This window comes from Neodiprion virginianus, chromosome 1 (genome assembly GCF_021901495.1).
Source record: "Neodiprion virginianus isolate iyNeoVirg1 chromosome 1, iyNeoVirg1.1, whole genome shotgun sequence".
NCBI lineage: Eukaryota > Metazoa > Arthropoda > Insecta > Hymenoptera > Diprionidae > Neodiprion > Neodiprion virginianus.
Genome location: NC_060877.1, coordinates 32,311,766 through 32,339,506, shown reverse-complemented (window position 1 = coordinate 32,339,506; position 27,741 = coordinate 32,311,766). Strand labels below are relative to the sequence as shown.

Here is a 27,741-nt window from a genome sequence, read left to right as displayed (position 1 = left end):
CGGAACTAGTACGAATTGATGAAACCACAAAAGAAAACTTGCTATGAACACTTATGGTGCAACTGTTATCCTAAAATCGATACAGTTATCATTGTGTATACAAACGTACGTTCAGATTTATATACATATATGTACTGCAAATTAAAGTATCTCACACACAGAATGGCACAATGATCCTAAGATGATGCGGTACAGTCAGTGTTTACTAACCGAGTTAAACGTCATGCTTTTTTACTACTTACTTTTTTAGGCACCGACGTAATAATGCCGTAGTCAGCGCAATAATTCAACATGCAATGCCGAACGAAAATATCCAAAAAATGTTATGTTTCACGCGAGTGCAAAGCCAAGAAATGTCTTCCTTCATGGTAAGTAATTTAATTACATAAGCACGTTTTTTAGCACGATTGTTTCGTAAAACCAAACTTCTTTTTGTATATTCGTATTCGACACATCAGCGATGCGTAGGCTTTGATAAAAGTTGAAATAAGTGACATTTAACGCCGTCGTTAAACATTGATTATAGATTTCTCTAAGCATACTTTGCCTTTCCTTGTAGACTGCACGTGTTCGGGAATTTTTATGAATACAGTGTTGTCGTTACAGTAGTTATCACGGCATCGTTGATGCTTCCATGTGTTGTAGCGGTCGGTGATCGGTGCGATAATATAATGGATCGGCTATTTCACAAATGTATGGATGTGGTTAATGAATAGATAACCACGATAACCGTTTATGGTGAAAATAATGAGTGTTTTATTTGAGCTCGATTGTAATTACGCGATACATGCTGAAGTAACTTCGCACCTATGGTTCGCAAAACATTTAATATATATCTATAATTACATACAACTCCATTATAGGTGCATCCGCTTTGTAAATTTCTTGTCGATTTTTACAATTTCGGTTGTAGATGTTTGCCAATAGGCACAAAGCTCAGGACAAAGCGTTTAACATTGTTAACATACATCAGTCGCGATAATGTACAGAATTGTAATATTAATTTGGATCTATTTTCATCGTATTTCTTATTACAACTTTTATTCTACATGTACATATTGTATAAAATATATTTTCTAGCGTGATCTTATGTTCGTATTTTATCACTACCTTGTACTTCCTTGTAAAACTTTGTGCGTTGCTTCGGTATTTATGTATATAAATAAAAAGTTGTATAATCATACAAAACTTATCTAACATGACGTGTAATTTATAAAAAAATGAAATATTCAAACCAAAGTAAAACATTGGTACCTTACTATTAAAGTACTCCGTATAAGATATTTTTATTTGCGCTTCTCAAAGCGCTAAGTTCTACATTTTGTAAATCAGTTAGTCTCGGTTATCTATTTGCATATTTACACGTCGTTGCAATACTTGCAAAGACTTCTCTGCTGTAAGATAGTTCAGAACGACACTTGCGAATTCGACATCGGTACGGGCTTACTGCTTGTAGTAAGGTTTAGATAACCCCCTATCATAACGTATATACTATAAATAAGTGATTGATAAATTGAAGGCTTCTATTGTCACTTAGGACATTCGGGCCTCGTAACCATTATCATTTAAATCATTTCGCAAATCACATTTCACGGCACTCATCAATCGTGATCGTGTAGATGATATACGGCTATAGTAGTAAATATTTTGGACTTCCTATAATGTAATTACCTTTATAACATTTTATAACATTAAATCAATTAACGAAATGATGATGCAGAACCGCACGATCCGGTTATTAAACGTTGCCATTTCCTAATATAAACAGGTAAACCCCTATGTATAATATACATTGTATATACATTATACATACATCACAAATTATTTGACTTCTCGGATTAAAAAAAAAAATATACATGTGTAACAAACGTACGCGAGTGGTTCAAATTAGTTGACCTGAACTCGGCGCAGCATGGGGACGTCGTAAGCGAAGTAAAAAAATGCGTCAGCGATATGTCCAAGGGTACGTTTCCAGGCATTCAATTTGTACCTCATTTCTTTTAAAATCGGAAAGACATCTTTTGGTTTTTCTGGTGGTTCGATTCTCCTGAAAACGTAACATGATCATGTTAACGATAATTCATAATTTATGAGTATTTTTTTTTTACAGCTTAAAGCTTTCCATCGCTTGAAATATGTACCCTTCTCTTTCGAGTCTCTGCTTGGTACCGTTAGTAAAAGTGTACATCAGGCACGCTGGGTGAAAGCTTATCGTTTGTACGTTATGGAATTTTCCTGGACTTATTTCGAGGTGATTTCCTTTGGAAATCGTAACCCCCTGCTGCCAATCATCTTCGGTGTAGATTACCTGACCTTCGAGCACGGTCAATGTCACGTTAGACAAATCTCTGTCAATGTAATTCTCGAGTTCCATTCCCGGATAGTCCGCTACGAAAAGCACATCCGTATAGTTGGACCAGGAGTAAACGGCGCGTTGAATCTCATCCAGTTTATTCCTATGAGACAAGAAAATATATTGTTATCGGGTGACCGATTATCCTATCATTTTAGGTTTTGTATTTTATTTTCAAGCAGCTATACATATAGGTACTAGAGAACAAAAGTCAAAGTCTAATCGATTCGATTTACCGATAGGAGCTGAATTGCGTCATTAGAGGCATCAGGTAAGAAACTGGTTGGAAGGGGTGCCATTCCGCAGTCAAAAGGTCTAGTTTAGGATTGAATACTCTTTGGAGGAAACGTCCGTTCAGAGAACACCATACGTCGATATAAATGCTCAAGTTGTTCGAGAGTCTTGCCCAATGATCTGCTACACGTGGTTGTTGCCCAGTCTTCAATGCCTTTTGCCTTTCGCTCATAAGATTGTCCTAAAAATGGTTGAGTGTTTGCATTGTAGGGCAGGTTATGATGCCAAATTTTAATTAAATTCTTACATGTAGTAGCTTATGAATCACTTTTTAATTTTTCAAGTTGATACATCGCGATTAAGACTTGTTAGAGGTTGATTCAGCGATAATGCGGATCACAAGCGCGTGACTGGGTTTACTGCGGTGACTAACAGTTATTTGCGGGTCTGGGATTGAGGTACTTAATTAATTGGGTAATGAATGTAAATCATACCTTTAAACAATGAGCGTATTGTTTGACCATGTCACCGTGCTTAGACCACCGATCTCCCTGGACCCACGCTTGCGGATCTAAGTAATGATCTTCGTTGTGTACGTTATCGTGTATCTTAATGACGACCAAAATAGTATCCCAGGAGTGAACCATCATGTCCCAAGAATATCCGTATAAACCTGGGACCCAATTATTGTAACCCTGAAATAAAGTCCGGCGAGTGTAGTTATAGATTGGCTTTTGAAATGCACTGAAACATTACCACAGTCAATATTTAATAACTTAAAATCTTAAGCACTCAGCTTCTCTCCGAGCTTTAACAAGAGGAATTGTTTTTTTTTTTTCAGGGATTTGTAATGTACCTTTGTGATGAAATGCGAGTAAGGCAAGAAGAGTTGCATGAATACGTGAAAGAGCAAAAGTCCAACGACGGTTTTTTGTTTCTTGGTCACGTTCAGTTTACGAAACAATTTCTTTTTTCGCCCGTGGGCGTATTTCGGATGAACGGGAGTCGATTTCCCGTTTAATTCTTTTTGCTCTTGTTTACTAAAACAGTTGTGGTGATCACTTTCTTCCATCGAGTCATCTTGATATTTGCTTGCATTGGAATCTTCTTGATTTCTTTCATCGTCACTTGTCTCTACCGCATCACTCTGAGTCTCGGTCTTAGAAGCGGCTTCAGCAGAAAAATATTTCTTCTCTTTTGAAATGAAATTATCACTTTGTTCCATCGATTTTCCAATTCTATTATAACACTGATTCTTGTGCTGGTTTTCATCCGGGACTTGATTGCTCTGCAAATCGCACTTGGAACGACCAACGAACCAACTTTTGATTTTCATCGGCCAATCAACGTGACAAAACAGAGGCATTGTGGCCAGGCAGACGTACGGGAACATCCCTGAATGGAATTGAAAAATATTTCGGGTTGAATACAGACTTTGGGGATACAGAAATGGATGATTGTGCTTATAGCTTATGCTTTCACAATTTTCCAAAACTGATCGTCTCACCAATGTGAAAAAGACGGGAATTCATAAGATGAAAACTGGTGCAAAAAACCATAGCAGGCAGTCGCGTCCGGTCAAACAGCATCCAGAAGCCAACAGTCAAGTCAAAGAGGAAGGCGAACCAGTGAACGATGAGAAAGTCGATCTGATCGGTACTTAGAAACACCCTGAGGAAAGGTAAATGCGCCGCGTAATTTCCGTAATCCTATCGAGTAACTATTGATACGCCATTACGAAATATGCTATAATTGAAATAGCAACTTACTTGAACGGGTCGAAAACCCAATGCCTGGAGAGATTCATCATCGCGTAGCCATCCAGCCATTCTTTGCTGGACTTTTTCAGCCCAGCCAGGAAGTACAAGGCAAAGAATTGGAATTTGAGGATAAAATAGTTCCAAAGAGGCACGCTGTTGTCTCCTGATTTGTACGATTTTGCATCCAGTGAACTGTAACGGATGGAAAATTTGTGAATTGTTGGAATGATTAATACGACGTGACAACCCAGCTCGACACCACGACTCGTCCCGCTCATTGGTATGAGAAATGACACGCGTTTACTCACAAGTACTTGTTGGCTCCGGTGCCCCAAAAGAGTATCGCGACGACGCCGTACAAGTAGCTGTGATTATTCCAGTTCATTTTGTCCAGGATAAAAAAGTACCAGTACGGCAGGAGGAAACAACCGCATGCTAGCTTGAAGCTGAACCCAATCATGATGCCTCCTGCGCCGAGCCACATCAGGGTGTACAACGCGATGGTCCATGGCAATCGAGGGGGCTTCATTCCGTGGATCAAAGGAAAGTGACAAGTCATTGGATCCCCCCATTTAAGGTCAATGTCAGAAAAGCCTCTCTCCTCCACGATGTCGATCACCATGCATAGTCCTGTAAGTGTAAGAATGGAAAATGTTAGGCTGAATTAGCATCTTGAACTTTGATTATCGTCAGATTATCTATCGACTGCTTATGCACTTGCAGAATAATCAAGATAATCCATCTTCACAATTGTGGTCCACCTCACGTGGGCGCTGGGCTTTATTTTGACTGGCTCCGTTTGACCTTTAAGTCTGCCCCATGGAAAAGTGTACGTACGCATATCCTTATCGGGTTATATCCGACCAGTCAGAACTTACCTACAGCGGAGATGGAAACGAGTAACAAGTAACAAGTAACGAGTAACAAGAGACACGCTGCATCGTACCGAGTCAAGCGGCAGTCATACTTTCACTGAAGAGAAGCGTCACAGGCTTCGCGTTAGACGTGGGTGGTAAAGATAAAACTCGTATTAATGCAAGGTGACAACGACTATTTGTGCATTCACTGTGGTTATCTACTCGCTTCTATCGACATTCTTCATAAAATTGTCGGGTTAAATTGAACAATTATGCATTTTCGTACATTATTATAACACTTATTACCCGTTAGCTAGTCAGTTTATCATCTGATTCTCGTTGGACTCGGCATTTTAAGCTGACTTTGCACACGCGCCGTAGTGGGTGTAACTTGATTCTGCGAGTGCCCAGTTGCGATGTTCAAAAGAGCGGCGACAGTCAAAAAGACCGAATCGTAAATTGACTAAACAGACTTCGCGGTTACTTATCCGGCTTATCAGGCTCGTAGATCAACATTTCTCGAATGAAACGCGAGCCGAGTCATTACAGACCGAGCACGGTGAACTCAAATAGTATATAATTTTTCGACTATAAAACGTTGCTCCATATCCTTGAGAACCGCTGATGTAAAAGACTAAAGTTGGTGACGGTGTTCGTAAGGAAGAATGCGGGTTAAGAGGCATGATGGCTAATTGGAAGGTGGGCGCCAGTTTTCATCAAAGAGTGGTTAGATGCACACCCGAATCCTGGCCTACGGATTCTTGGATGACGGTGTATAAATATTTTAAACACTGTAATTAGTTGCGTAATCCAAATCAAAATGACAGGTTCGATACTCGGTGAGCCCAGTTGCGAGGTGGACATTAATTTTTATTACTATGGAATTAAAAACTTGTTTTAGAACCGCTGGTTCATACAGATTATTGCCCCTCACCGATCGATTAGTGTAAGGTTTTTCATCATCCGACTTTACAGACAATCCAATAAAGTGTTTGATCTGGCTTACCGAAAAGCGCGCGAGCCACTCCGAGGGATGCTGGGTTTGTTGATCGGTACATCAGAGCGACAAATTTTTCGTAGCTCTTGAGGTCGCCGAGGCGGAAGCCGCAAACCTCCTCGAAGGCTTTGTCGCTAGGTAGCATCTCCGAGAGCTGAACCGTCCAGCTCTTGATTTTGGGCTTATTTTCATCGGGCTCGGCACACCCTCTACATTTGGGCGCAGATTTTTCGGCCACATTCGAACACTTTAACCGTTGTCTCATTTTTCCGGAATCCTAGTATCTGAAACAATGCCATCGGTCATTAGATCGCGGTTATTTTACACTTGTTTAAACGGCTTCTCTCAATCACTGATCATTCATTGTCAACGCAGTAAAATCATGAAACTCAGCTTTGACACTATTCCTTCTCTTTCTCGTATTCACAGCCGGTCTATTGGTTTCGATGGTAACGGAAATCGTAATGTAACGTCAGCGATAATGCATTCCCACATTTTAACGCACTGTTTCACGAGTGACAAATAATTTTACAAGCCAAGTATATTAGAAAGTTGCGAAAAAATTGTGCGAAGTCGAAATTCATTCCTTACTCACCGCCGACGATTAACGTGGAGGTGCGTTTTTCGATGAGCTTTTGCTGCATTCGGTGTAAAACACGGAAATTTTAAAGGAATCAATCCGCGCTAAGTGACAGAGTGCACTGCTAATGTATGTTGATTGAATAAGTGATACGGGCAATTCCTGTGAAGTAATTCTCTCTCGTGTTTTGTTAGCTGGCGTAACGTCATTTCCAAAAATCGTGGGAATGTATCGGGTTTAAAACTGAAGTCTGTCGGTGTGTTAACCGGTCGAAAAATTCATATTCTTTTTAAAAATCTGCGAATTTACACACCACGGATAATTCTAACCACATCAATAATTCATTCGAAAACTATTCACTCATCGTTGGACGTTTGATGCAAGTACGTGTCGGCTAATATCTAATCGAGTTTTTAAAAACTTTGAGGTAATTAAGAATTACTCTCAATTATTACGTATACCGACGATGCCGCGAGGTGACCAACAACTGCAGATTAGAAACTCGGTACCGGCGACCAGCTGACTAGATGTACTTAAGCAAACTGGACTCGTTGTCCCACCGAACGAACAGACGAACGAATGAACGAACGAACGAACGAACAAAACGCACCAACAAACGAACGGGCGGTGTAACTGGATGCTAGATATGATTTATTCGTGCTCACAGAGACTCCGGTTAACAAATGGGCGCAGACGGCACGTTTGTTCTTATTTTTTCGACTCGGTGCTGAGCGGTTCAGAGACGTTAAGTCTAGGCATCGTACAGACCACGTTTAATTATCTTGATTGGTAAGAATCCCTCTGTTTCAATTGACACAATTACTAATTAAGGATTCAAAAAAGTTTACAATTGTAATGTCACGTCGTGCCTCGAAACTATTGTGAACACTTGTTTACTTGCTCGTACTGTGTTCATGGTTGCATGCACGGAACAGTTTAAAAATAGTCTTATCTGATCATTGCTTAGAATTTATTTCTCCGATCCACTAATCAGCTTTATACATATAACGCTGAAATGAAGAAACAATGACATTCAGATCGAGATGTTGAAGTGGACGAATTGCTACTGACAGACGAAATTGCATTTACCGTTGATATACTGTTTTACAATTTTTACTACATTTCGCCATTGTCCATTGTGTAATTTACGCGCTCTAACGTAACTTGATGACTGTTTGCTACGAGTCAACAACACGCGCGTGCAGCCCTGGCGGCGATTTGAAAAATGTTTGAAAAATATTTGAAAAACGTCAACAACCCATGCACTCATCAGATACACATTTTCATAGAAAAGCAGAACATAGGCATTGCCTTAGATGATGTTTAATCTGTAAGGAAACTGTGTCTGATTTAAACTTACATTAAATCTTACCAAAAGCACGTCGTTCTCTTGAGGGAGAAACCCACCGACCCAGCTGACGTATCGGAGACTGACGGAGTTCTGTCTGCGGATCCCAAAGTAACTTCTCTCCTGCGGTAGGAAGCGACGGCTGCTGTCGCCAGGCAACCTGGCTGCCTATCGACCCGCGCTGGCGCGATTCTATCTTCTACCTTCCCAGAGTGGTCTTCGGTCCTTCGCCCATAACCGAGAATTCTTGTGTTCCGACCAGGATGGCTTTTGCGTCGAGGAACTTCATCCGCACGTACATCTGGTGCTCAGGATATATGTATCGCGGTCAATCCTCGGTGAACCTCGACTCTGACGATGAGGGTAGAGACTTGGGTTCACCAACGTTGGTACCTCATCCGTGGAACTTTCTTATTGGTACCAGTCGCCACGTTGCTTCTTCGCGCTGAAGATGTGGAGGCACGTCTGAGAATTTTACGACTGCTAAACCTGATTCGGCTATAAAACGGTCCCGTATCTTATACCTCCCGTCTGCCTTGGCTACAGGTATGTTCCAGGAAAGGTAACCTTTGACATATGATACCAATCCACGTTGTCGCATACAAACTCAATTCTTTGTGCCTTTGTCGACCCGATGGATCGGTGTAGGTGTGATCCTGGTCTCCGTAGCGATTGTCAACATCGTCAAAAATTACTCATTCTCAAAAGATCCATTGCACTCCGAAGGAATTGCTCAATGCACGGCTCAGTATACCAGACGGCCGAGATCTGGAATGTTTAATTTTATACTCCTATCGCGATTATTAATATCATTGGGAACCGCGAGCGGCTGGTGGTCGGAAAGCGACTGATTGTGAATCGTGGAGTCAAGTATATCTCGATACAGGAGTCAAAGATCAAAGATTCTCGGACGAGTAATGCATTCTCGACAGTACCACTCATCGCCAATAGCTGATTTGTCGATTCACCCCGGGAGGCCGGGTTTTTATCTTTCCATTAACCTTACCCACACTGGGATGAAGAAGGTCAATATACTTCGGTGACAATTCGTCTAGCCAGAATTATTTCCAGCCGAGTCTGAACTCGGTATCCTATGCCTATGTCTCGAGGACTGAGCCTTTTTTAATGCCAAAACTTGACAAGGGGCCGTCCATAAATTACGCCTTGTTTTTCTGTCCGTTTGGTTTTATTTTTTCTTTTTTTCGTGTTTATTTAAGAAGGATCGGGAAGAGGCGGGGCTTGAACGGCTTGAGAATACTTGCGAACCCACGTGTGGGGGATAGAAAACAGACATTTCTTTGTAGGAATTTTTTGTGCTGCAAAAATGTGACTAGTATTATACAGTATTAAGTGATTATTTTTAATCTGATACACAGGGACACAGGTTGACGAATAATCGCTTCAAATCCACAAGACAGTCTACGTTCTGCATTTGAATGACTTCATAATTGGTTCATCTGTTTCAGCTCACCTAAAGCAGCAATTCATTAGCAGCTGATCGAATGCAGCGTAAGGTATAAGGTCGTTTAATCACGTCGACAGCACTCTGATGAAAAGGGTTAAGCGGTAGGTGCGATGTGGTGGAAGTTATTTGGATTAATGTACCCAGAGCTGCACGGGCATAAGCATGCTCAGACGTTCCTTTCATCCCTGAGGATTTCTCTCGCGAAGGGATCCACGCGGGAATTAGACGGGCGAGCAGCCAGGGTGTCGAGGTGCTGATCCTCGTCGCAGGGGACTCCCCGAATAAATTGGCGAATCACTTCACTGTACAACTCGGTGCAGAAGTGCGAGGATCGATTAGAAATTCCTTAGGTATACCAGACTACCGGTTTCGGCAGGGCGAATGGTCGGTTTTCCTCCGTCAAAACGGGGGCGAAAAAACTTCTCCGGGACGTTTTTAATCTTCCGTAGAGTCGGCGAAGTTTACCCCTGAGCAAAGAACGTACACGCAGGGCACACTGTCAACGGGCGGAGTTTCTAACGGATGGGCGTCACTTTGAGCAAAATCCCCAACGGCCATTTTAGGGGTTGTAAAACAAAAGACTGATTTCGTTTCGAACACACCCCTCAATCTGTCTCTGTGGACCACTTTCCTGTGGAATCACCTAACCACCCAGCTAGCCGGGGGAAAATGGTCGCAGGCGAATTAGAACAGGTTCGAATTTGAGGAATAGCCGGATATCGAATTTTCGCACCTGCGCCGTGCATCATTGCGTGCCCCGATCAAAATCCAGTCGAACCGTCGTGTTTGCTTTTCAGACGGTATAACTCATCGCTTGACAAATTATGAGCCCTGGCAAATATGCAAACATGAAAAATTAATAACAAGAACGTTCCGGGGCTCCCCTGCAGCCCCTCTTCGTCCGCTGCCGCAGCACTGCGGGCTAAGTTCTCCCATTGGTTACCGAGGACTATTTACCCGTCGTACTATTTATTCAAGAATTTGAATCGCCCACCTGGAACGCGAGCTACCTCGATTGTTGTGTATTTGCGCAGCTATTTATCACGGTTTATTATTTTCCATTGTTGGCAGAGTCACGCATTGTTGGGACGGTGGAAGGGCCGAGGCGAATTTCTAAAACCATGTCCGATCGGATTTGCATATTGAACGCGCGCGGTGTCCGATTTCAAGCCTGGCACGTTAATTGAGGATATGGTTTTTGTTCTACAGGTATTCATGCTCTGTAACACGTTCTACCGGTTGTTAGAGGCGATCCTCATCGAATTACATCACTACTTGTCGCCCTGCCCTAGTACGCGCTCTCCCGTTTTCGTTCCACCTTCAAGTTCAAGGGTCGGGCTGAGTCGTGACGTCGCTTCTGATTAGAATATAATCATCGGATGCTCTTTCTCTCAGGGAATGCACTCGGTTGATAATAAGTATTGTCAAATACAGACGTGGCTCAAACGAATTTTGCAACGCTCACCTTTCACTAAATTCATTAATTAACTTTCACAAATACACTCCTGCATAGAAAGTATCAATGTATTTAAAATCAAGCCCAGAAAAATTTAAATGTCAGATATTTCGAGGACAAAAATACGTCCCAAATATTTTGAAGGAAAAAAATCAATTTTGTCAAGTTTATCAAGTTTCCAATCTGACTGATATACGATACCGCTTTCGTTCGTACTTCTTCTGACTGAAAGACGACTTTGCAGGCGTGTATCCTGACTTTCACCTGGTTACTTAACAAACCGTCGTAGCATGCTGGTGCAATCTTCTAAGGTGTGTAAACGAGAGAGTTCCTTTAACTATCAACGTAGATTAGTATAGAAGCTAGTACAGCTGCACATTGCGCTTACAATTTCGTAAATCGATTCTAAAGAGTAGTTTAAACTAATCGAGGCGTACTCGTTAGTTTTTAGCCAAGATTTGAATGCGGCGTTTTGTTAGTCAATATTTTTCTGCGGCTGACAATAGACCGTTAGAGCGAGAGAAAAAAAGCCAAAATGTCGGGTTTAAGAGAGAGAAGAGAGAAAGTCGAACCTAATGGTAGGCAGGCGCACTTGACCCGTATGTTTCGTTTAGAAAATCGTCGGTCCCTCGAAGAACAATGATATTTTCGTGAAGAGGAGGGGGGCCGAAAATCGGACATAAAATTAACAGTATGCAGTTTACAGAGCGTACATTACGAATCAGGGGTGTACGTAGGTCGCTTGCGCGGCTGCAATATTTCACCTCCCCTCCCCACCCCCCCCCCTGCTGACGAGGGTCTTTCCTTGCCACCGGCCTAAGGGCGACTGAGGGGGCTGAGGGCAGGAAGGCACGACAATGGAACCCTTTACCGAGCCCCTAGCACCCAGCCAACATCCATACATCATCATTCCTATCAAAAAAAAGAAAAAAGAAAAAAGTAATAGGAAAAAGAAGAAGGAGAGAGAAAGAGGAACGAGCTAGGGGCCCTATGCCTTGTACGCTGGGCCTAGCAAACGGGCACAGTATACATTGCAGTTGAAGTTCGCTCGTTACGGAGGCTAGGGAACCTCTCCGCTCTTTCTATTTCATTTTCGATCTCTGCACTTCTTACGCCCCGAAGTACGCATCGAGTACATCGCGCAGAGCAACTGCGGGCTGAGAAACCGTTTTTCGGGCTAGTTGTTCGCGATATGGTTCGATTCGAGTGGCCCGGATGTAAGTAGACTCAATTGGTCTGGAAGTGACTTTGGCTCGTTGCGGGTCAGCCGTCGATGCTAACCAGCTCCTAATCAATTCTACCCTTGCCACATTATAACCGATACACCTTTTTGTTGCAGCTATAACGTACTCGTCTATCGATACAAAGTACCTACAGCCCCTAGACTGAACCACCTAATTGTTACCGCCCATCAAAAGTTCATGCTCGAACACACTCTCAGCTGTGGAGATGGCAGCAATTTTTCATGGACATGGTGGTTAGATAATGAAAGAGAGTGATTTACTCTTTGGTAAGAAGTATGTAGGGCAGGAATCCTAATCAAGCAGAGTCAAAAATATTAGTTCGACGACTGGGAAGCGAATTTATACGAAAAACATACGTTGTTTTCAGAATTCTACGCTGGTTGTAACAATTAACGATCGCTCGTCGATTGCTTATCCTATTCTGATCGCATAATGAAACCCAATCTTTCTACGTTCAAAACTTACTCATCACTAATCTTTTCCTGAAATTGTCACCAATGCCGGACAATTTCTAACACCCATGCTCGGACACTGAGTATGTCATTATGATTGGAGGTTGTGGATTGGATTCCGTTTTGAACCTGTGTAATGAATCTCTTGAGTAGATACGTGACTGTGAACGGTACTTAAGAGTCAGCGCCAACAGTGACTCGGCAGTATATTTGTTATCGAAATGACGGCAGAAATGGAAAAATAAAACGCGTGAAACCGCAGATATTTGCGAAGGGCTATAGAATGGTGAGATCTTTGTTCATTGTCCACGAGAGAATGAGTGAGAGGAAAGTCTAGAAATCGTTGAAAAGCCCATCAATCACGATGAACCAGCGGCGTCGGGATCGATAGTGCAAAATCAAAAAGGATTAATCCGCTTTTTGAAACGGGTGGACTACCCCTTTACTGTGTCACAGCACGGGTGACTGATTGTAAAACCATACACTAGCCCACAAAGGGTTGCTCCGCTACGCGGGACTTTAAATTTAAGCCTTGTAATCGTTCTGTAATCCTCCAAAACCATGACAGCCATGAAAGCCCGTTCCATGGACAATTTGAAATTTGATCACCCTGCTTTTTATCACCGAGCGTGTAATTATTTTTCCACTCGTAGTTTGAAGTGAAAATTTCCACCGAGACATGAGTATTGAGAGTTGAATTGTACGAGAGCGATTATGAGCAAATCCCCTTCGAACTTGTGACTGTTTATAATTAAAAAAATTTATTGATTTATTCGCTTCTCGGGTTTCATCGACTGACCTTGAAATAGTTCGGATCAATCTATAATTGGCATTGTGTCCTAAAATAGGAGTGAACTTCTATTAATTTCCAATCGACAAACACCTGATTAATATTCCAGTACAATTAGCATAACTCAACGCACTCTTCCAGTACTTTGATTCTAATCTTTGGGCATTACTTTCGCTCTACTTATTACAGCTGTCCAAAAATGCTTACCGTGAAAAAACGGTTTTTTTCAGAAAAAAAAAATGAAAACGCTTCGTTGGGATGTTTTGTCAACAAGCTTAACGGGGATTTTCACACCCCGGTTTCACATCTCCGCATAGAATGATTAATGGACAGTTTTCGTTGCAATCTGCCCAGTTTCAAGCAAATTTTTTTTTTCCATCGATGACGTCACGCGATTCAAAGGTGTTTCTAACTTTGTAATAGAAATTTTACCATGAAAAATAAAAGATGTTCTACTCCGAGACAGCACGCTTCACAATGCGCTTTACTGTAACTACGGTTGCATTTTGCAGGCGCGTAATAGCTACAGGGTGAGTCATTTTTTACCTGGTTTAGCCGGAAGTAAGTCAGACGATGATTGTATGGGAGTGAGTTCGTAGGTTTAATTTGATAGTTTTAATTCAAGGCGGGTGCACTTGCGTATCAGAAGGTATTTATTAACTACTTTCGTTCATGCTTATGTAGAAATAATCTTAGATGAGATTACATGCATGTTCTCTTGTGCATCGGTTCATTCTTCGGGCGCGTTCGACCAGAAAGACGTCCTAGGGGGAGATCGTTGGGGCAGGTACCCTCAGTTGGCAGAAAAGGAGAACTGAAAAAAAAAAAAAAATCCATAGAGCAAAACTGTCATTGGTACGGGGTGAGTTCATCCCTTGAGCTGCCGTGTAGCGAGGGAGAGAATTCACCGACGTGGAGTGCATTCATCCAAACGCGGAGCTTGGTCGTTTTTGGGATGAACCCTGCAATTTTTATCGCGAGGAGAAATCCGTTCTTGCTGATCAATGCTTTCCGTCTCGCCTTGGGAATACAACTGGGAAATTCCTCAGGGGGTATGTATAATGTCCGCAAACACCGAACTTTTTAAAGTGAAATGTTCCTCCTCTTTCGACCGATGAAAAGGGGTGTCGCTTGCTGGGTGAGGGCTGTTTCGGAAACGCGTTATCCCTCTGATGACCATAAATCTGAAGAGCCGGTTTCGCTCGCAGCTTGGCGACCAAACGTTGCTGGAATTTCACTGCAGGATAATAATATATTGACGCGAAGTCATTTTTTTCGAGCCGAAAGGCTTGAAATAATTGCTCGAGCCATTGACCTCTCGACCAAACGTTCACTCATTTGCCTACCTAGATTCACTCGCTCAACGACCAAACCCTTATCTTTCCAGACGCATCGCCCCTCCTCTCCCCACTCGGGCAGCATCCATGCTTCATAATTTTCCTTTCATAGAAAACCAGTAGCGCGTGGACGGTTTTTTACCTATTATTTTATCGGCAACTGTTTTACTTGTTACGCAGGACCACCGGGCCTTTTGTTGACGACCACTTTATCCTCAAGTGGCTTTGCGTGCAGCGCCGCTCGATAGACATCTGCGATATTCTTGCTACGCTGTTGCTAACTCGTTTCATACTCAATTTTGAAACAATGAACGTTGCTTGTGTCTTGACGTTGCGGAGCCCATTGCAGCCGACGGGCGCTCAACTTTTTTCAATTCAGAAACTCTCGATTCCTGCTTTTTCCCTGCATTATAATAAATTTTCGAACACTTACGGGACGGAATCTGAAACTTTAAATATACGCGCGTGCTTCAAAGAGCCCGATATGAATAATCGAAGAGAAAACACAATTCCCTTGGATCGATGAGTGAGGCGGTAGTACGAACCTCAGAATCAGATCCCGGAGAGATAATCTAGCAGTCCTTTGGGAGTTCTTTGAGTACACGGACGGAGCTGCTCTCGTTCCCTCGAGAGTTCATCGGATAGAGATCTAAGTAAGCTGTGAACAAAGAAGCCAAATTACAGCTAGAGAGAGAAAAAGAGTGAGAGGCCAATAAAAACTGCCCGGAACGTAAATTGGTCAAAGCGGAGTAACGGCAAATTTCCCACTTTCAATTCTCCAATTTCGTTTCGAGACACTTCGACTTCGTTTTCTATATTATATCACGAATTCGGATTGCGCCGCGATTTATTTCCCGACAGATTTGTTCTCGTCGCAAAATCGATCGTTACGCGGTACTTCGGGTCCGTTACCGGACCACCAGAGGGGGGCGCCGCGTTTCGAAATCTGATAAGTGAAACAATGGATTGATAGGTGAAGCACCAACATAATGGTAACGTGGCCGTAACCAGGGACTAATGCTCGAGATTACTATCTGGCCATTGTTGCCCGCTGCATTTAGTGTAGCATACATAAGAGCTCTGGCGTTAACGTCAAAAAGCGTTATTCGGTTGGATTGGCTCACCTGGCCTGCTCGTAACCACGTGCCACAGCTCCCCGGACCAAACGAGATGTTCACGAGATTTTAAGTGCGCTTTTCCATGGTTTTACCTTTTGTCCACCTGCCACGATGCTACCTTTGTGTGTAATATCGCTGTTTGCTGATGTTTGATTCACAACGAGATTCCGCATCCTTTGCAATATCGAAAGAATCGTATTATTCGATACTTGAATTGTACTGGTTGTCAAATATATTTCACTTTTTCAACTCCCCTGAAGCAGTGATATAAAATTTGACAATGGAGTGAATCGAAATTACGTTTGTTTCGGAAGAATAAGAGAAAACCTGCTAAACATTATTCTAAAATATAACAATTTTATTGAAATGGAATTGTTTCAACTGTCTGCAAAATTTATAGAGTCAAAACAAGTTGTACGATTATGTTTAATTTCAATATATACAACGTATTATACGTTGGTTGTTATTATCGATTTTTGCGGGGCTGATCAATTGAAGGGGGCGCCTCACCGACGAGAAACAGTGTGTAAAACAGATCCGTAATCTAGATCAGATTCGACCGGCCCCCAGAACCTCTTCCGCGAATATGCGTCGGTGAGGGTACACCGGGGGTCTTTGTGAGTCTCTTTCAGTGGACTAAGTACTCAATGATTGAAGATTGCTTCTGATTGAAAAGTTCGAGAGAAAAGGTGGTCCATTTATCATGTTCACCGGCGTAAAACGACGAGTAGCTGTACACTTTATCTGCGTCCCTTATGTAAGTGTACATACATCCACTAAGGAGAGATAAAGAGAATAAAAAACGTACGATACATTTTTAATTAATCATCAGAATTCGTACTCACGGTAAATACGAAAAGTAAGAACCTGATTTCTCGTAGTTCCTCACAGCAGCCTGATTACTAGTTTAGTTTTTTGGTCAGGATTAATTCAAGCATATAACCGCTCTTCCTGCCTATACTCGTGTAAATCGAAGCCCGCCTCTTTGACCGGAAACGTTGCTGGTACGTGGCTGGCATTCTGTACCGCTTGAAAGGAAATCAGTCGAAGCGGAAGTGAAAACGGTGAGTACACAGTGCGGAGACCGAGGCCCTTTCGTATTTCGACCGAAAGGTAAACTCGAGTAAACAGCGAGCAAAGCGCAAGAAGACCGGTCACGTGTCCTAATTGAAAAGCATGATCATCGGCAAACCGCCCCGAGCATTTCACGTGGGACCGATGTGTGCAAACGCTTGCGAAACGTTGAAGCTTCCTCCAATATCCTCGGGCTGGGCTTAATTTCGGTTCTCTCTTCTCCGAGCATCGTTTCGTTTATTTGCTTGCTCTGCTTCAGCTACTCCTAAGTGCGTACAAAAGATTGCATGTATTGTGCTATCCTCGTTTGTTTAACGCGCCTAAATGTGATTTGCAAATAAATTCGAACTGGTTGACGTATTTCTGCAATTTCAAAATCGGACTTATCGTCAAATAATACGGAAAATTTTATTACTTATTTTATGAAGAAATGAGAAACAGGGATCGTTTAGAAATTTTGTACGCTAGTTGCGGTTCCCGCGAAAATTCAATGCGGATTGTCTCACCGTGATCAGTCGAGCCGAATTGCCTCCCGGTGTGTGTAATTAGCGTGCAAACACGGCGGCACGTGTCCGAGGAGGAAAGTGTAATGGGTTCATGCTGTTTAATCGCCGAGCTTTCTCACTTCGGGATGAAACGGGCTATGATATCTCAATTAGCCGTTGATCTCCGGTCCTCGTTCATCCGTTTCAGGCACGTGCGTGCGGCGGCGGCGGCGGCGTGAAGTTTACCGGTGATCGATGCTAACCGGAGTTGTTTCAAGACACGTGTGACTTGCCGCGGAGGCGTGAACCCGTATTCGCTTCGTGGGGTATCTCTTAGCACCGCCACGTGTGCAAGGCACGAGGGCCACGCGACCGATGGACAAACTTTAATTCGTCGCTCGTGCCGGTGTGTAACTTGCGGGCTGACATCGCTTCGTAGAAAGATTGATAACGCGTAACAAGTTGATCTCGTCTGTGGGAAATGCTAACCCTGTTATCTACGGGGCTTTCACTTGTAGATATAAACCAACGCCGTATTAACGTTGAAATTCAATTGAAATATTTGAAAAAGTTCAACGCGTTTTATCCGTCAACGATGAAGATGTCATTTTCTAATCAAACTATCTACTGCCATAAAAATTTCATCTTGTGTACGGTTTTTGATTTCTGTGTAATTTGCTGCTTACTAGAAATTTCTATTTTCTTTCTTTATTCCGCATTTAGAAGGTTCTGTGGGAATTTATTTTTTTCTGATACAAGCGGTTTAGAGATAAGTTTTTTTTTTTTCAAGCGTCAGAACGCTAAAATACATTTACTCGTCGTAAAAAATCCATGATTCGCATTGAGATTACGATTTTGGAAGTGATGTTGAAATTAAAATTCAAACATTCTTGTGTCGCAAATGGAACAACACTCGAGAGAACGCGTGTCGTTCGAAAGTATGGTGAAATGAATCCGCGACGTACGCGAATAGTGTTGAATGAATGAATGAATAAAAAACATTTTTGTTAAAAGGGTAGTTAGCTATTTTAGCTATCCATCTCCTCGAGCCGGCACGTGACTTTGGTGGTTTAGTCACCCAGATGATAGGATCATTAATATTATCATTGGAACACCTCAATCGTCGCGTTATTATGCTCTGTCCCGATTCCCAGAGAGAGGTGCCAAAGCGTGATACGATATCTGCCCAAAACCAACTCACAATTTAAGGGGGAGGCGCGTGGCTGTGCGGTTAAAAAATTAGGAGTGACGCGATTATAAAGATGCGCAAAAGTGTAATGACCCACCCGTCGCTGTCGCGTGCTGCAGTCACGTGCCGGCGAGGGCGTTTTACGAATCCGACAGGAACTCGCCTCCTATGCTTAATGCGATAATATCCCGGGAACTCGTACACAGATATTATTACACCGACGGTCGCGAAACAGGCGAGACACTCGGTGAGGTGTAATCGGATTCTCGAACCACGGCAGTGTCCATCTGGTCCATCATCTGCGTATTAACCCTTCCAGCATTAGGCGGCGAGGCTCAGCTTACGCCACGATTTAATTACATTGGATATTTTTAGAGCTAGGTTGAAAGCAGGGCAATGTATCTCGATATCTCAAACCGCGACCCCAAAGCGATAGTCAAGCACTAGGAAATAAATATCTCTATAATAATCTGAATTAGTCAAGGGTTAATTTTAGTTTTCGGGTGTTAGCTTGAAAAAAAGCTTTCCAAATTCTCTAAAATGTACTCGTAGTTATCCGCTTCTCTGAAACTCCTTATTTATGCGTTCCATTCGATATCAAGACCTTGTTATCACAGATAGTAATCACGTTAAAACAATCATCACCCAGCTGTATAAAATATTTTTTTCCTTGGTGCTGAACCGAATAAGCCGAGCTTCCGGATCGGGCCGAGCAATATCCACGCTGAAGCAAATTCATTCTCAATTTCCCATAACTGAGGCAAATGGTTCCCGCTAAATACCTTAAATAGCTTGAAATTGTCCGGCCGGTGGCGGCTCAGCCGAAGGCGACGGACCCTCCGCTTCATGCAGAAATCAATTCGCTACGGCCCTTAAGCCGCAGCCGTGCTGCAGGCCGTCTGCGGTTTGGGAAATGTTCGCAGGCATATAATATCCAAGTGCGGTAGCTTTGGAATTAGTGAGGGTATTGCTGGCTACTAAATTGTCAAATTAATACACGTATGATTTTTTTTTTTTTCGCGGAAGTGGTTTCGGGCCTTTCGTTTTCACTTCCGGTTTACGGGCACGGCGTACAAGAGGCATAAAAAGTTTTGAGAGTAAATCGTGCGAACGATTGAGCACATGCTGCGTTTATTCAAGCTTTATCATTGTATCGAAAGTTTAATAATTCGATACGGGAGTAAGCATATTGCTAACTATCGTTTGAGCATGGGAAGCGAGTACTTGAATCCGCGGATTTCCCCAGCCGGTAGACTTTGAACTGAGTTTCATAACCGCAAATAATTTGCTGAGAAAAGAAGCTGAGGATACATTGATTGTGCAGGTTCGGAAGGGAGGAGGAAAAAAACATACCCACACACAACTCGAAGGTTCCATGCGGAGGAAACACTCGAGGGGCTTACCCTAAAGTCGGAGAAAGCCGAAAACGAAACGGAGCCAAAGAAGTTCAAAAGTGCGAAAATCCCATCAAGATATTTCGTCAGATCTCTCCGAAAGTGGCTTATTTCAAAAGGGCCGCGCCCCAGAAAGTAAGGGCTATGAATGCCTCGTGAAGTGATGCCGTCCACGCTTCGCTAGGGTTTTCGGTGTGGCCCTTCGCCTCCAAGGAGGTCCGACGCCCAGCGACGCCCAATAACGCCCACCTGTCAAAATCCGATATTACCAACATCAAAGCGTCGGCAATCCGTAAACATTTTCCAGAGTCGCGTGAAAATTCTCGTTCACTCAACTGCACCGAGGTTCAACGTTTCTCCAGAGATATTTCACTCACCGATTATCGTATATCTAAATTACCCTTCAAGTTTTCGAGTATAGCTTCGGGTCGCAGCCTCACAGATAGTGGAAAACTAAAAATCAAACGCGGCTCGTTAGTTGCAATGCAAGTAACGAATTTGCTCTGTAATTGTTGATTGACTTCTGGTAAAAACTGTTCCAATTGAAAGTAGATGAAAGTCAGTTAATGGGCATCCTGTTACTGTGAATCTAAAAATCAGAAAGTATTTGCAGTGGTAAAAATGCTGGCTGACTAATCTCAGTCAGTTTACGAGTGATTACATTGTCCTGAAAAACTGTGCTCCTTTTACGATTAAAAAAGCTCGACTTCGAGCTTGGAATACTCCGAATCACGGTGAGATTTATGCTGGAACGAAAGCAGCATACTGCGCGTGTAATTGAATACAGGCTACAATCCCGTACTTCGATGTATAAAATAAAGAATGCGCGAGCGAGATTTAATTAACTTTTTGCCGCGGTGTTGATAGTACAAACGAAACGTAAGCCCATGAGCAGATGATCCAACAAACGGACAACTCGTCAGACCATCGTCCACCTTCTCGTGTTACCGTCGTGAAGAGAAAAACTCAATTAAAACTCATCGCGCAAACATTACGGCCTCTGTTCGTCAGCCGGACTGGACTCGGTGTGTTGCGATAGCCTTCATCCTCGAAATTTTCCTTCCTGTGCTTGTGTATGCCTTGGCTTCTTTTGTTCATACAGTGAATAATAATAAACCGTTGGACAGATGCAAATGAAGGCTGGAAGGGACGAAAAAATTATCAGGATATTATTACAGTTCGACCGTTGATCAGTCATTCTCAGTCGACGAATGATTGTGAAAGCGACGTCGTTGACTAGGCGTAATTTTAAACGCGTCCGCGATTTTTGAAGTGACTAAAACACGGCATTGAAACTGATTTCATGGCAGCCGAACAACTAATCGCTGCTGACCAGCAAGTAGTTGGATCACCTACTCATTCGACGCGTACATACACATCCCTTAATCGACGTTATTTCGGTAAATTTTTAATCCACCTTTTAATTCGTGCCTTGTTCGTCGGACCGTGTCGCCGGCACACATAACAGTTATCACCCCGCGCTAGTGTCATTGTTATGAAATAATAATGTAGTGCAGTTCGAGGAGGGGGGCCAATGAGGGGGTGAATGGACGGGGGTTGCTTCGATCACAATCAAAGCCAAAGCCAAAGCCGGTGTACGACCGAACCAACGCACGAACACGTCACTACTATATCTTCAGTGCTTCTCAACTTATCCACAGCAATAACGCTCCAATCGTCAATCATTCGATCAAAAACTTACCCTCGTTCCACGTGCCTGGTACAATCAATCTATGTTTCACCGGTGAATAATGCCTGTCAACAAAAGAGACAGAGAAAAAAAAAAAGAAGAAAATCGAGAATAACAATTTCAAAATTTCTGCATTTTATTTCTTCCTTGTGATCGAGTGCTTAAAGGGGGGGGGGGGGGGGGGGGGGATAAAATTGACGAGCGACAGTGCCTTTCCGGCGATGATCCTTGCGAGAGAAAGGTTTCATCTTCTTAGAAAAAATCGCGGCAACCTGTTTACGGAACCGAATTTCCGCGTGTGCGTACATCGAGCTTACGAACCCCTGCCATTCGGACTTGCAGTTTGAAAATGCGGACAGATGGCTTGTCGTGGCGCGAGCCGGCCCCTTTCCTAGTGGAGAGGCCAGTGTAGGCGCTGACTAGGTTGTGCCACGGGCCAGCTAGGCTCACCCACACGCTTTCCCGACGGGCACACGCACACTAAACAATAGTTAAATCAGGGTGCGGGACGCAGGGTGCTGTGGGTGTTTAATGAGCTGCCAGTACAGTGACTGACTACTGCCTACCAGCAGCTTCGTACCCGCCGCGCCGTTGCCGAGCTTGCGGGGGGTTCCCCGTTTTGCTCGGGGCCTCAAGTACGTATAACGCCGTGAGGGAGGGGGGGGGGGGGGGGGGTGAAACACGGGGACGAGGAGGAAAAGCCGGGGAGACACCACTTGACTGCTCCGCGGACACCGCCTGGTGTAAAGTGTAGGAATAACATTGAATATTTAAACGTTCTACGTGGGTCGAGGCTGACTTAACATTTTTCCCTATTTAAACGCGTTACATCGTCCTTCCGCCAGCTGATCTTCTTATGATAATCGGCACGTGGGAGTATGCAAATCCATCGCCAACCGGAAATTATACTATATTTATATATATTGATGTTTGCGGTTATCGGCGACGAAACTGACGCAATCTCAAAAACCAAAAAACATTATTTCCTGTATGAACAAAAAATGATAATGGAAATAACCGGAAGTACCCCCTGAGTATTTGATCACTCGAAAAACTTGGGAGTCATTAAATTTCAGTGCAATAACTCAAAAACTGTAATTTTTCAATCGTGTCCATTTCGTCACAAGGGAGCGATTTGTTACTAAAAATAAGCCGGCTTATGTACCTGTAATTCCTTCGGACTAGATTTTGTTTTATATCGACGTGATTTTTTTGCACGAAATTTGGAAATATGAGAATCGCATTTATCTTTGCGGGTAATGGCTGAGGCAGTTTTATTAGCTACAAAAGAATCCTCTCTACGTATATCTCACGGCTAGTTGATCCCTCAAACTGCGGTCATCCCAGGACCTTTCTCCCTTTCAATCATCGGCGTTTTCTAGGTTGCGCATACCTACCTATGTATTCGATGCCGCATTCACCGAAGCAACGCGTCCGTAAAACCGACCAACTTCTTTTCATTCCATGAGACGTCCGAAGAGCCAATTGCAATACCCTGAGGAGCTAATAAGAGATAGGTATTGAATTTCGGAACGGAACGCTGCCGAGAACTGTATCAACAGGGGAGGCCATCGGTAGCGGTCAGGAAATTGGATGAAACGTTTTTCTTTCCTCTCATAGTCGATCTGTCTCACTCAGGCAACGTCCACGTTTACGCAGGTGCCCAAACCGCGGTTTCGTAACTTGAAACTGTTTCTGTACTTGTCGCATTGCTGCGGGACTCGAACGTTCAGCATCTAAAAATTTGATTTTCCTTTCATGCTGGGAACAGGTTTCACTAAATATTATAAAAAGTTTGGAGATTCACATATTCAAAAGTGTGTAGCTGAAAGGGATCGAGAAGTGTTATGCTTCGGTACAAATTCGGCTATCTAAGCAGGTTGCGGATTATTTTAAGTATTTCATCGAACTAGGACCGACGCTTCAGACTTGGCGCAATAAAACAGGCGGTTGGGTTTATCCGAAAAAATCCCTGCCATAACGCGGTTTTTCATTCACAACGACACAGGCCATACCAATTCGACAAAGAGCGTCGAGTCCCCTAATTTAAACTTACATACGAACTGAGCCTTGGTTCAAAGGTAAATACTCCTAGCGCGCTTGTAATCCTGTCTAAGCCTCCCTCCCTTCTCTCCGGATCTTATGCCCCCTTCCTGCCCCCGTTAATAAAATATACACACATTCGGCGCACCATGATTGCAACTTGACGTTCTCCAATGCTAAAAAAGTATCTTACAAACGGAGAAATTGGTACTTTCTGAAAAAAGTCAACACGAGCGTGCAATTACGGTCACGTATAAGAATTCGGCCTACCGAATTAGTCGGTTATAATAACCATCGACTGAAACTGCAGAATTTGGACTGGAAAAAAGCAGGTCGCATGCTACGAGCGATTCTCCTCTTATCAATAATTCGCAGGGTCGGATATCGCCTGGCAATTCTTGAAGTAAATTATAGTCTTGAATGGAATCGCAGCGGGGGGTTGGTTGGCCGGCACGCGTCGGGGGTTCACCTGCCCTTGGTCCCGGTCCCCCCCCCCACGACGGGGTGCAACGCGGTCTCTCGATCGGCGTCACCCGAGCGAGACCGGGGCCCGACGTACCCCGGCATCAGACATCTGTCCCCTCGCGAGTCAAAGGCCGTCGCGTTCCTGGGCTCAGACCGAGGTATCGCGTCGCGGGGACTCATTGTCGAGTTCCTGCCTACCGTGCGATGTCAATTCGTGTACCATACAGGACGCACATGCGTACGTAAAAATGAGAAATGAAAATCCCCTGTTGTTAGTCCGTCGACGGAGCCGGTAGTTTTTGTGGACGGAAAGGAGCGACGAGATTGGCCGGGCCTTCTTACGACTCGGGAATCATTCGGCGTTTACGGTTTTCGATGCGAGAGCAATTCTTTATGCCGCGATAAAACGGCGCTGTATGTCGACCGTTCGGGTAAAAAACGACCTCACGCGGTGTCTTTCAACCGTTTCATTTCTACACCCCTTTATCACGCTGTGTACTCGAATTCGGTTCCTGGCTTTTTTCACTGGGTTCACTGCCGCGATTCGGGTAGTTGAACTCGGGTGTAATGACTGATGCCTGGATCATTGGAAACGATCGAGTGAATCGGGCCCAGGATTCCCACCGAGAATTTCCTTGGCACGAAGGGTTTTCCAGTTTCGTCGGAACGCTGCCTGATCGTTCGCGATCGAACCCCCGAACTTATGGCGATGTTTGACGAGATCGCGCACAGTGTGCGGTATCCGTGTCCCCATGATGAATAATGCAGCTACCTTCAGGATTAATCGACAAACCAAATACGGTTTTCCATATTTTAACGGACCTATCGCGCGGCTACGAATTTGGGACGTGTGTACTCGGGATGAGGCAACGTGCACACAACCGACGTATGTCCATCGGAAATAGGCGAATCGAGGCTCGCGTAGAATATACCGCTGGATTTTGAGCGTTGCGATCGAGCTGGATGTATACCTCGGTGTGGTTTTCTGTATTGTTCGTGGTTCACCACAATGGCCTGCAAATGCCGGCCCTCGATGAAAAGCCATTCTCTCTGTACCCGTATATACACACGAAACCTTGGGTCTTAACAGATGCTGAAACACGATGCCATACGAGATGTTTGGCAATTTTTTTCCTTTACTCTGTGTTTCTACACTTTTTGCCACGTCACGTTGGCCTTTTCGTTATTCAGGGAGACGACTGACGCCACGAACCCTAATCGAATTATCGTCTTCTCATCTCAGAGAATTATTGAGGCATGATTCGTGCCTGCTTGCAAATCTCGATCTAGCGGAGCGGATTTCCATCTTGGAAATCGTTACCCATCCAGCAGGTGAGCGTTTCCGTTATTTCACCCATAATTTCGCCATCCGGGTACCGAGGATCCAGTCGATTGAAGAGCCTACGTCGTTATTGAGGAATATTAGACCGGCGCACGGTCATCAATCTCGCTGAGAGGTCGGGTCATTAATCATTGATTATCCGCTCATCGATCGGTCCGGATAATTTCACGAATTTTCCTGAATTAGGAAAATTCCCCTCGACGACATTCCGCTTCCCTCGGATTTCGAACGGGAGGAAATACTACTGGATACGTGGAGGGGTGCAGACTCTGCACCAGAAGCGTACCTAACGTGCACCCACCAGTATGTCACCATACGCACCAGCACCCTCATACAATGCACGTATCGCGTCCGTGTGCACGCGACACACACGCTTCCGCTGCTCGTGTTCGTGCTTCGTCGGATCGATATGTTCACTCGACGATGACGGCTTAGTCGAAGGCGATCTAAACTAAATCATGACCTCGGCGATTCGCACTGATACGGAAAAAAGCGAAAGGACTTGAAAAGAAAATTCAAGAGTTTCCGTCTCCAAGGATCCAAATATTCCGGCTTCGGTTTTACCGAAGATCCTCGAGTACCTATTTGGCGAAGAATTAACGTCGCAAAGAAAGTCAAATTCCACGTGATGCGCGATGCGAAAAAATGGACGCCTTCACCCCAGCGAATTGACAAACTAAGGGCGGACACCTTTATGGCACTTTATACGGCCGGCTGTCGAACCGTTTCGACCCCGCGTGCTTTTCGCGCGCTTATAATATATATCGGGGACATAATAGTTCTATTGAACCATTACCATTATTGGTGAGATTTGGGGAAACGGCGAGCGTGTGCTAACGGATTCGTCGCAGCTTGCGCCTTGTTTGCAAATAGCATCGCGTTCTAAGCTACTGATCAAATTCTAAACGCCGTGACCGATGCTACGTGATACAAGTAATAGATTTGTTAGAGCTTGCAGGTCTCGCGCTGTTGATTTAACTGCTTCGAGGGGATGCAATTACGCGTTTCGTGCGAAACCTGACTCTCTACGATTAATCGGGATCCTTGAAAAATTTCATATTCTTCCTTTGAAACTTCGGTAAAAATAAGCGCAGATGAAAATAAGATAAAGCATGAGTTGCACGGAGATAAACAGGACTCTCGAAACGAGTGGCATAGAATTTGCGCAACTATATACGTACAAGAGGAGGTGAAAATATTATCCTTTCATTTGCACCGACTCGCTCGAGTGATGTTTTGATAGATCTTTCCAACCTACCCTTCGGTTATTGATCGAGTAGCTGACGTCTTCTGCATTGCATTTATTTTCCTAACACCTATAAACCCTCTGTTGTGAAAAGGGAACGCCCGCGATTCCGTTGTTATGGTAATATTGTTCCTATTTTCCGAAATTCATGTTCGTTTGCCGCAGGATCGATCACGCTTCGTCGTTTGATTCCTTGAAACGTATTTTGGCACGAAAAATTTCTAGCCATGAGACTTAAGAATCGGCTAACAATATTCTCGCCGAGTCACGATTCGGCAGTGTTAACATTTCGAAGAATTGTAATCCTCCTCAGCGTTTAAAGAGCAACGGGAATCCATTGCGGAGTGGAAACGTAATCTGTCGGATTAACGGTGTAGATGGAATCTCGGGGAAAAATTTGTGATACATCTGCCTTATACAAGGCCGGTAATTCCCGCATAAAGGACACGTGGCTCGGCACGTGCCGGGTGATTCTAGAGCGCGAATTCATTCCTGCAAAGTGTATACCTACGTGGCGCTTCGTGTTCCACGTGCACTGCTTTGAGATTGATACTTTTGTTTTCCATTGTGAACAGCTCAAGCTTTGCGAAGACTCGTACGTGGCATGATTTGAAAATTGTTCTACGCGCAACAGGCTTGGCAGGAAATGCATTGTGAGGATATGGTCGTTGATACGGCATCGATTTAGGACATTTAAGGGTGTCGAAACGAATGACGTATGCTTATAGATAAAATATGATTTATTGGTAAAGTATAAATTCTGTACAATATATATTCCCTGAATTACACAAATTGACAATTCCAACGGGATAAGAGCACTAG

At 43.7% G+C, this 27,741-nt stretch overlaps 1 protein-coding gene and 1 long non-coding RNA gene across 4 annotated transcripts; one reads left to right on the top strand and one right to left on the bottom strand.

Moving 5' to 3' along the window:
• Positions 1–1,213, top strand: LOC124308565 (uncharacterized). The gene is made up of 2 exons (XR_006909023.1): positions 1–368; positions 607–1,213. It is a non-coding gene; the product is annotated as an uncharacterized LOC124308565 (long non-coding RNA).
• Positions 733–8,941, bottom strand: LOC124308502 (vitamin K-dependent gamma-carboxylase). 3 transcript variants are annotated; one of them, XM_046771287.1, is made up of 10 exons: positions 8,142–8,941; positions 6,211–6,485; positions 4,656–4,977; positions 4,357–4,539; positions 4,095–4,258; positions 3,444–3,982; positions 3,082–3,282; positions 2,590–2,828; positions 2,142–2,456; positions 733–2,047 (listed from the first exon to the last, which is right to left on the bottom strand). In XM_046771287.1, exons 2-10 carry the CDS (start codon positions 6,464–6,466, stop codon positions 1,888–1,890), a joined length of 2,379 nt encoding a protein of 792 aa, XP_046627243.1. In that variant the 5' UTR covers positions 6,467–6,485; positions 8,142–8,941; the 3' UTR covers positions 733–1,887. The 3 variants fall into 3 exon arrangements, with proteins under 3 accessions (XP_046627243.1, XP_046627234.1, XP_046627223.1); XM_046771278.1 differs by having other exon boundaries at positions 8,154–8,941; XM_046771267.1 differs by lacking the exon at positions 8,142–8,941 and adding an exon at positions 6,797–7,362.
• Positions 8,942–27,741: the final 18,800 nt, after the last annotated feature.

Coding starts and splice junctions, on each gene's coding strand:
- LOC124308502 (XM_046771287.1), bottom strand. CDS start 6,466: ATGAGACAACGGTTAAAGTGTTCGAATGTGGCCGAAAAATCTGCGCCC. Junction 4,259..4,356: donor TGGGTTTTCGACCCGTTCAA/GTAAGTTGCTAT, acceptor ACCTTTCCTCAG/GGTGTTTCTAAGTACCGATC. Junction 2,829..3,081: donor AATACGCTCATTGTTTAAAG/GTATGATTTACA, acceptor AACCATTTTTAG/GACAATCTTATGAGCGAAAG.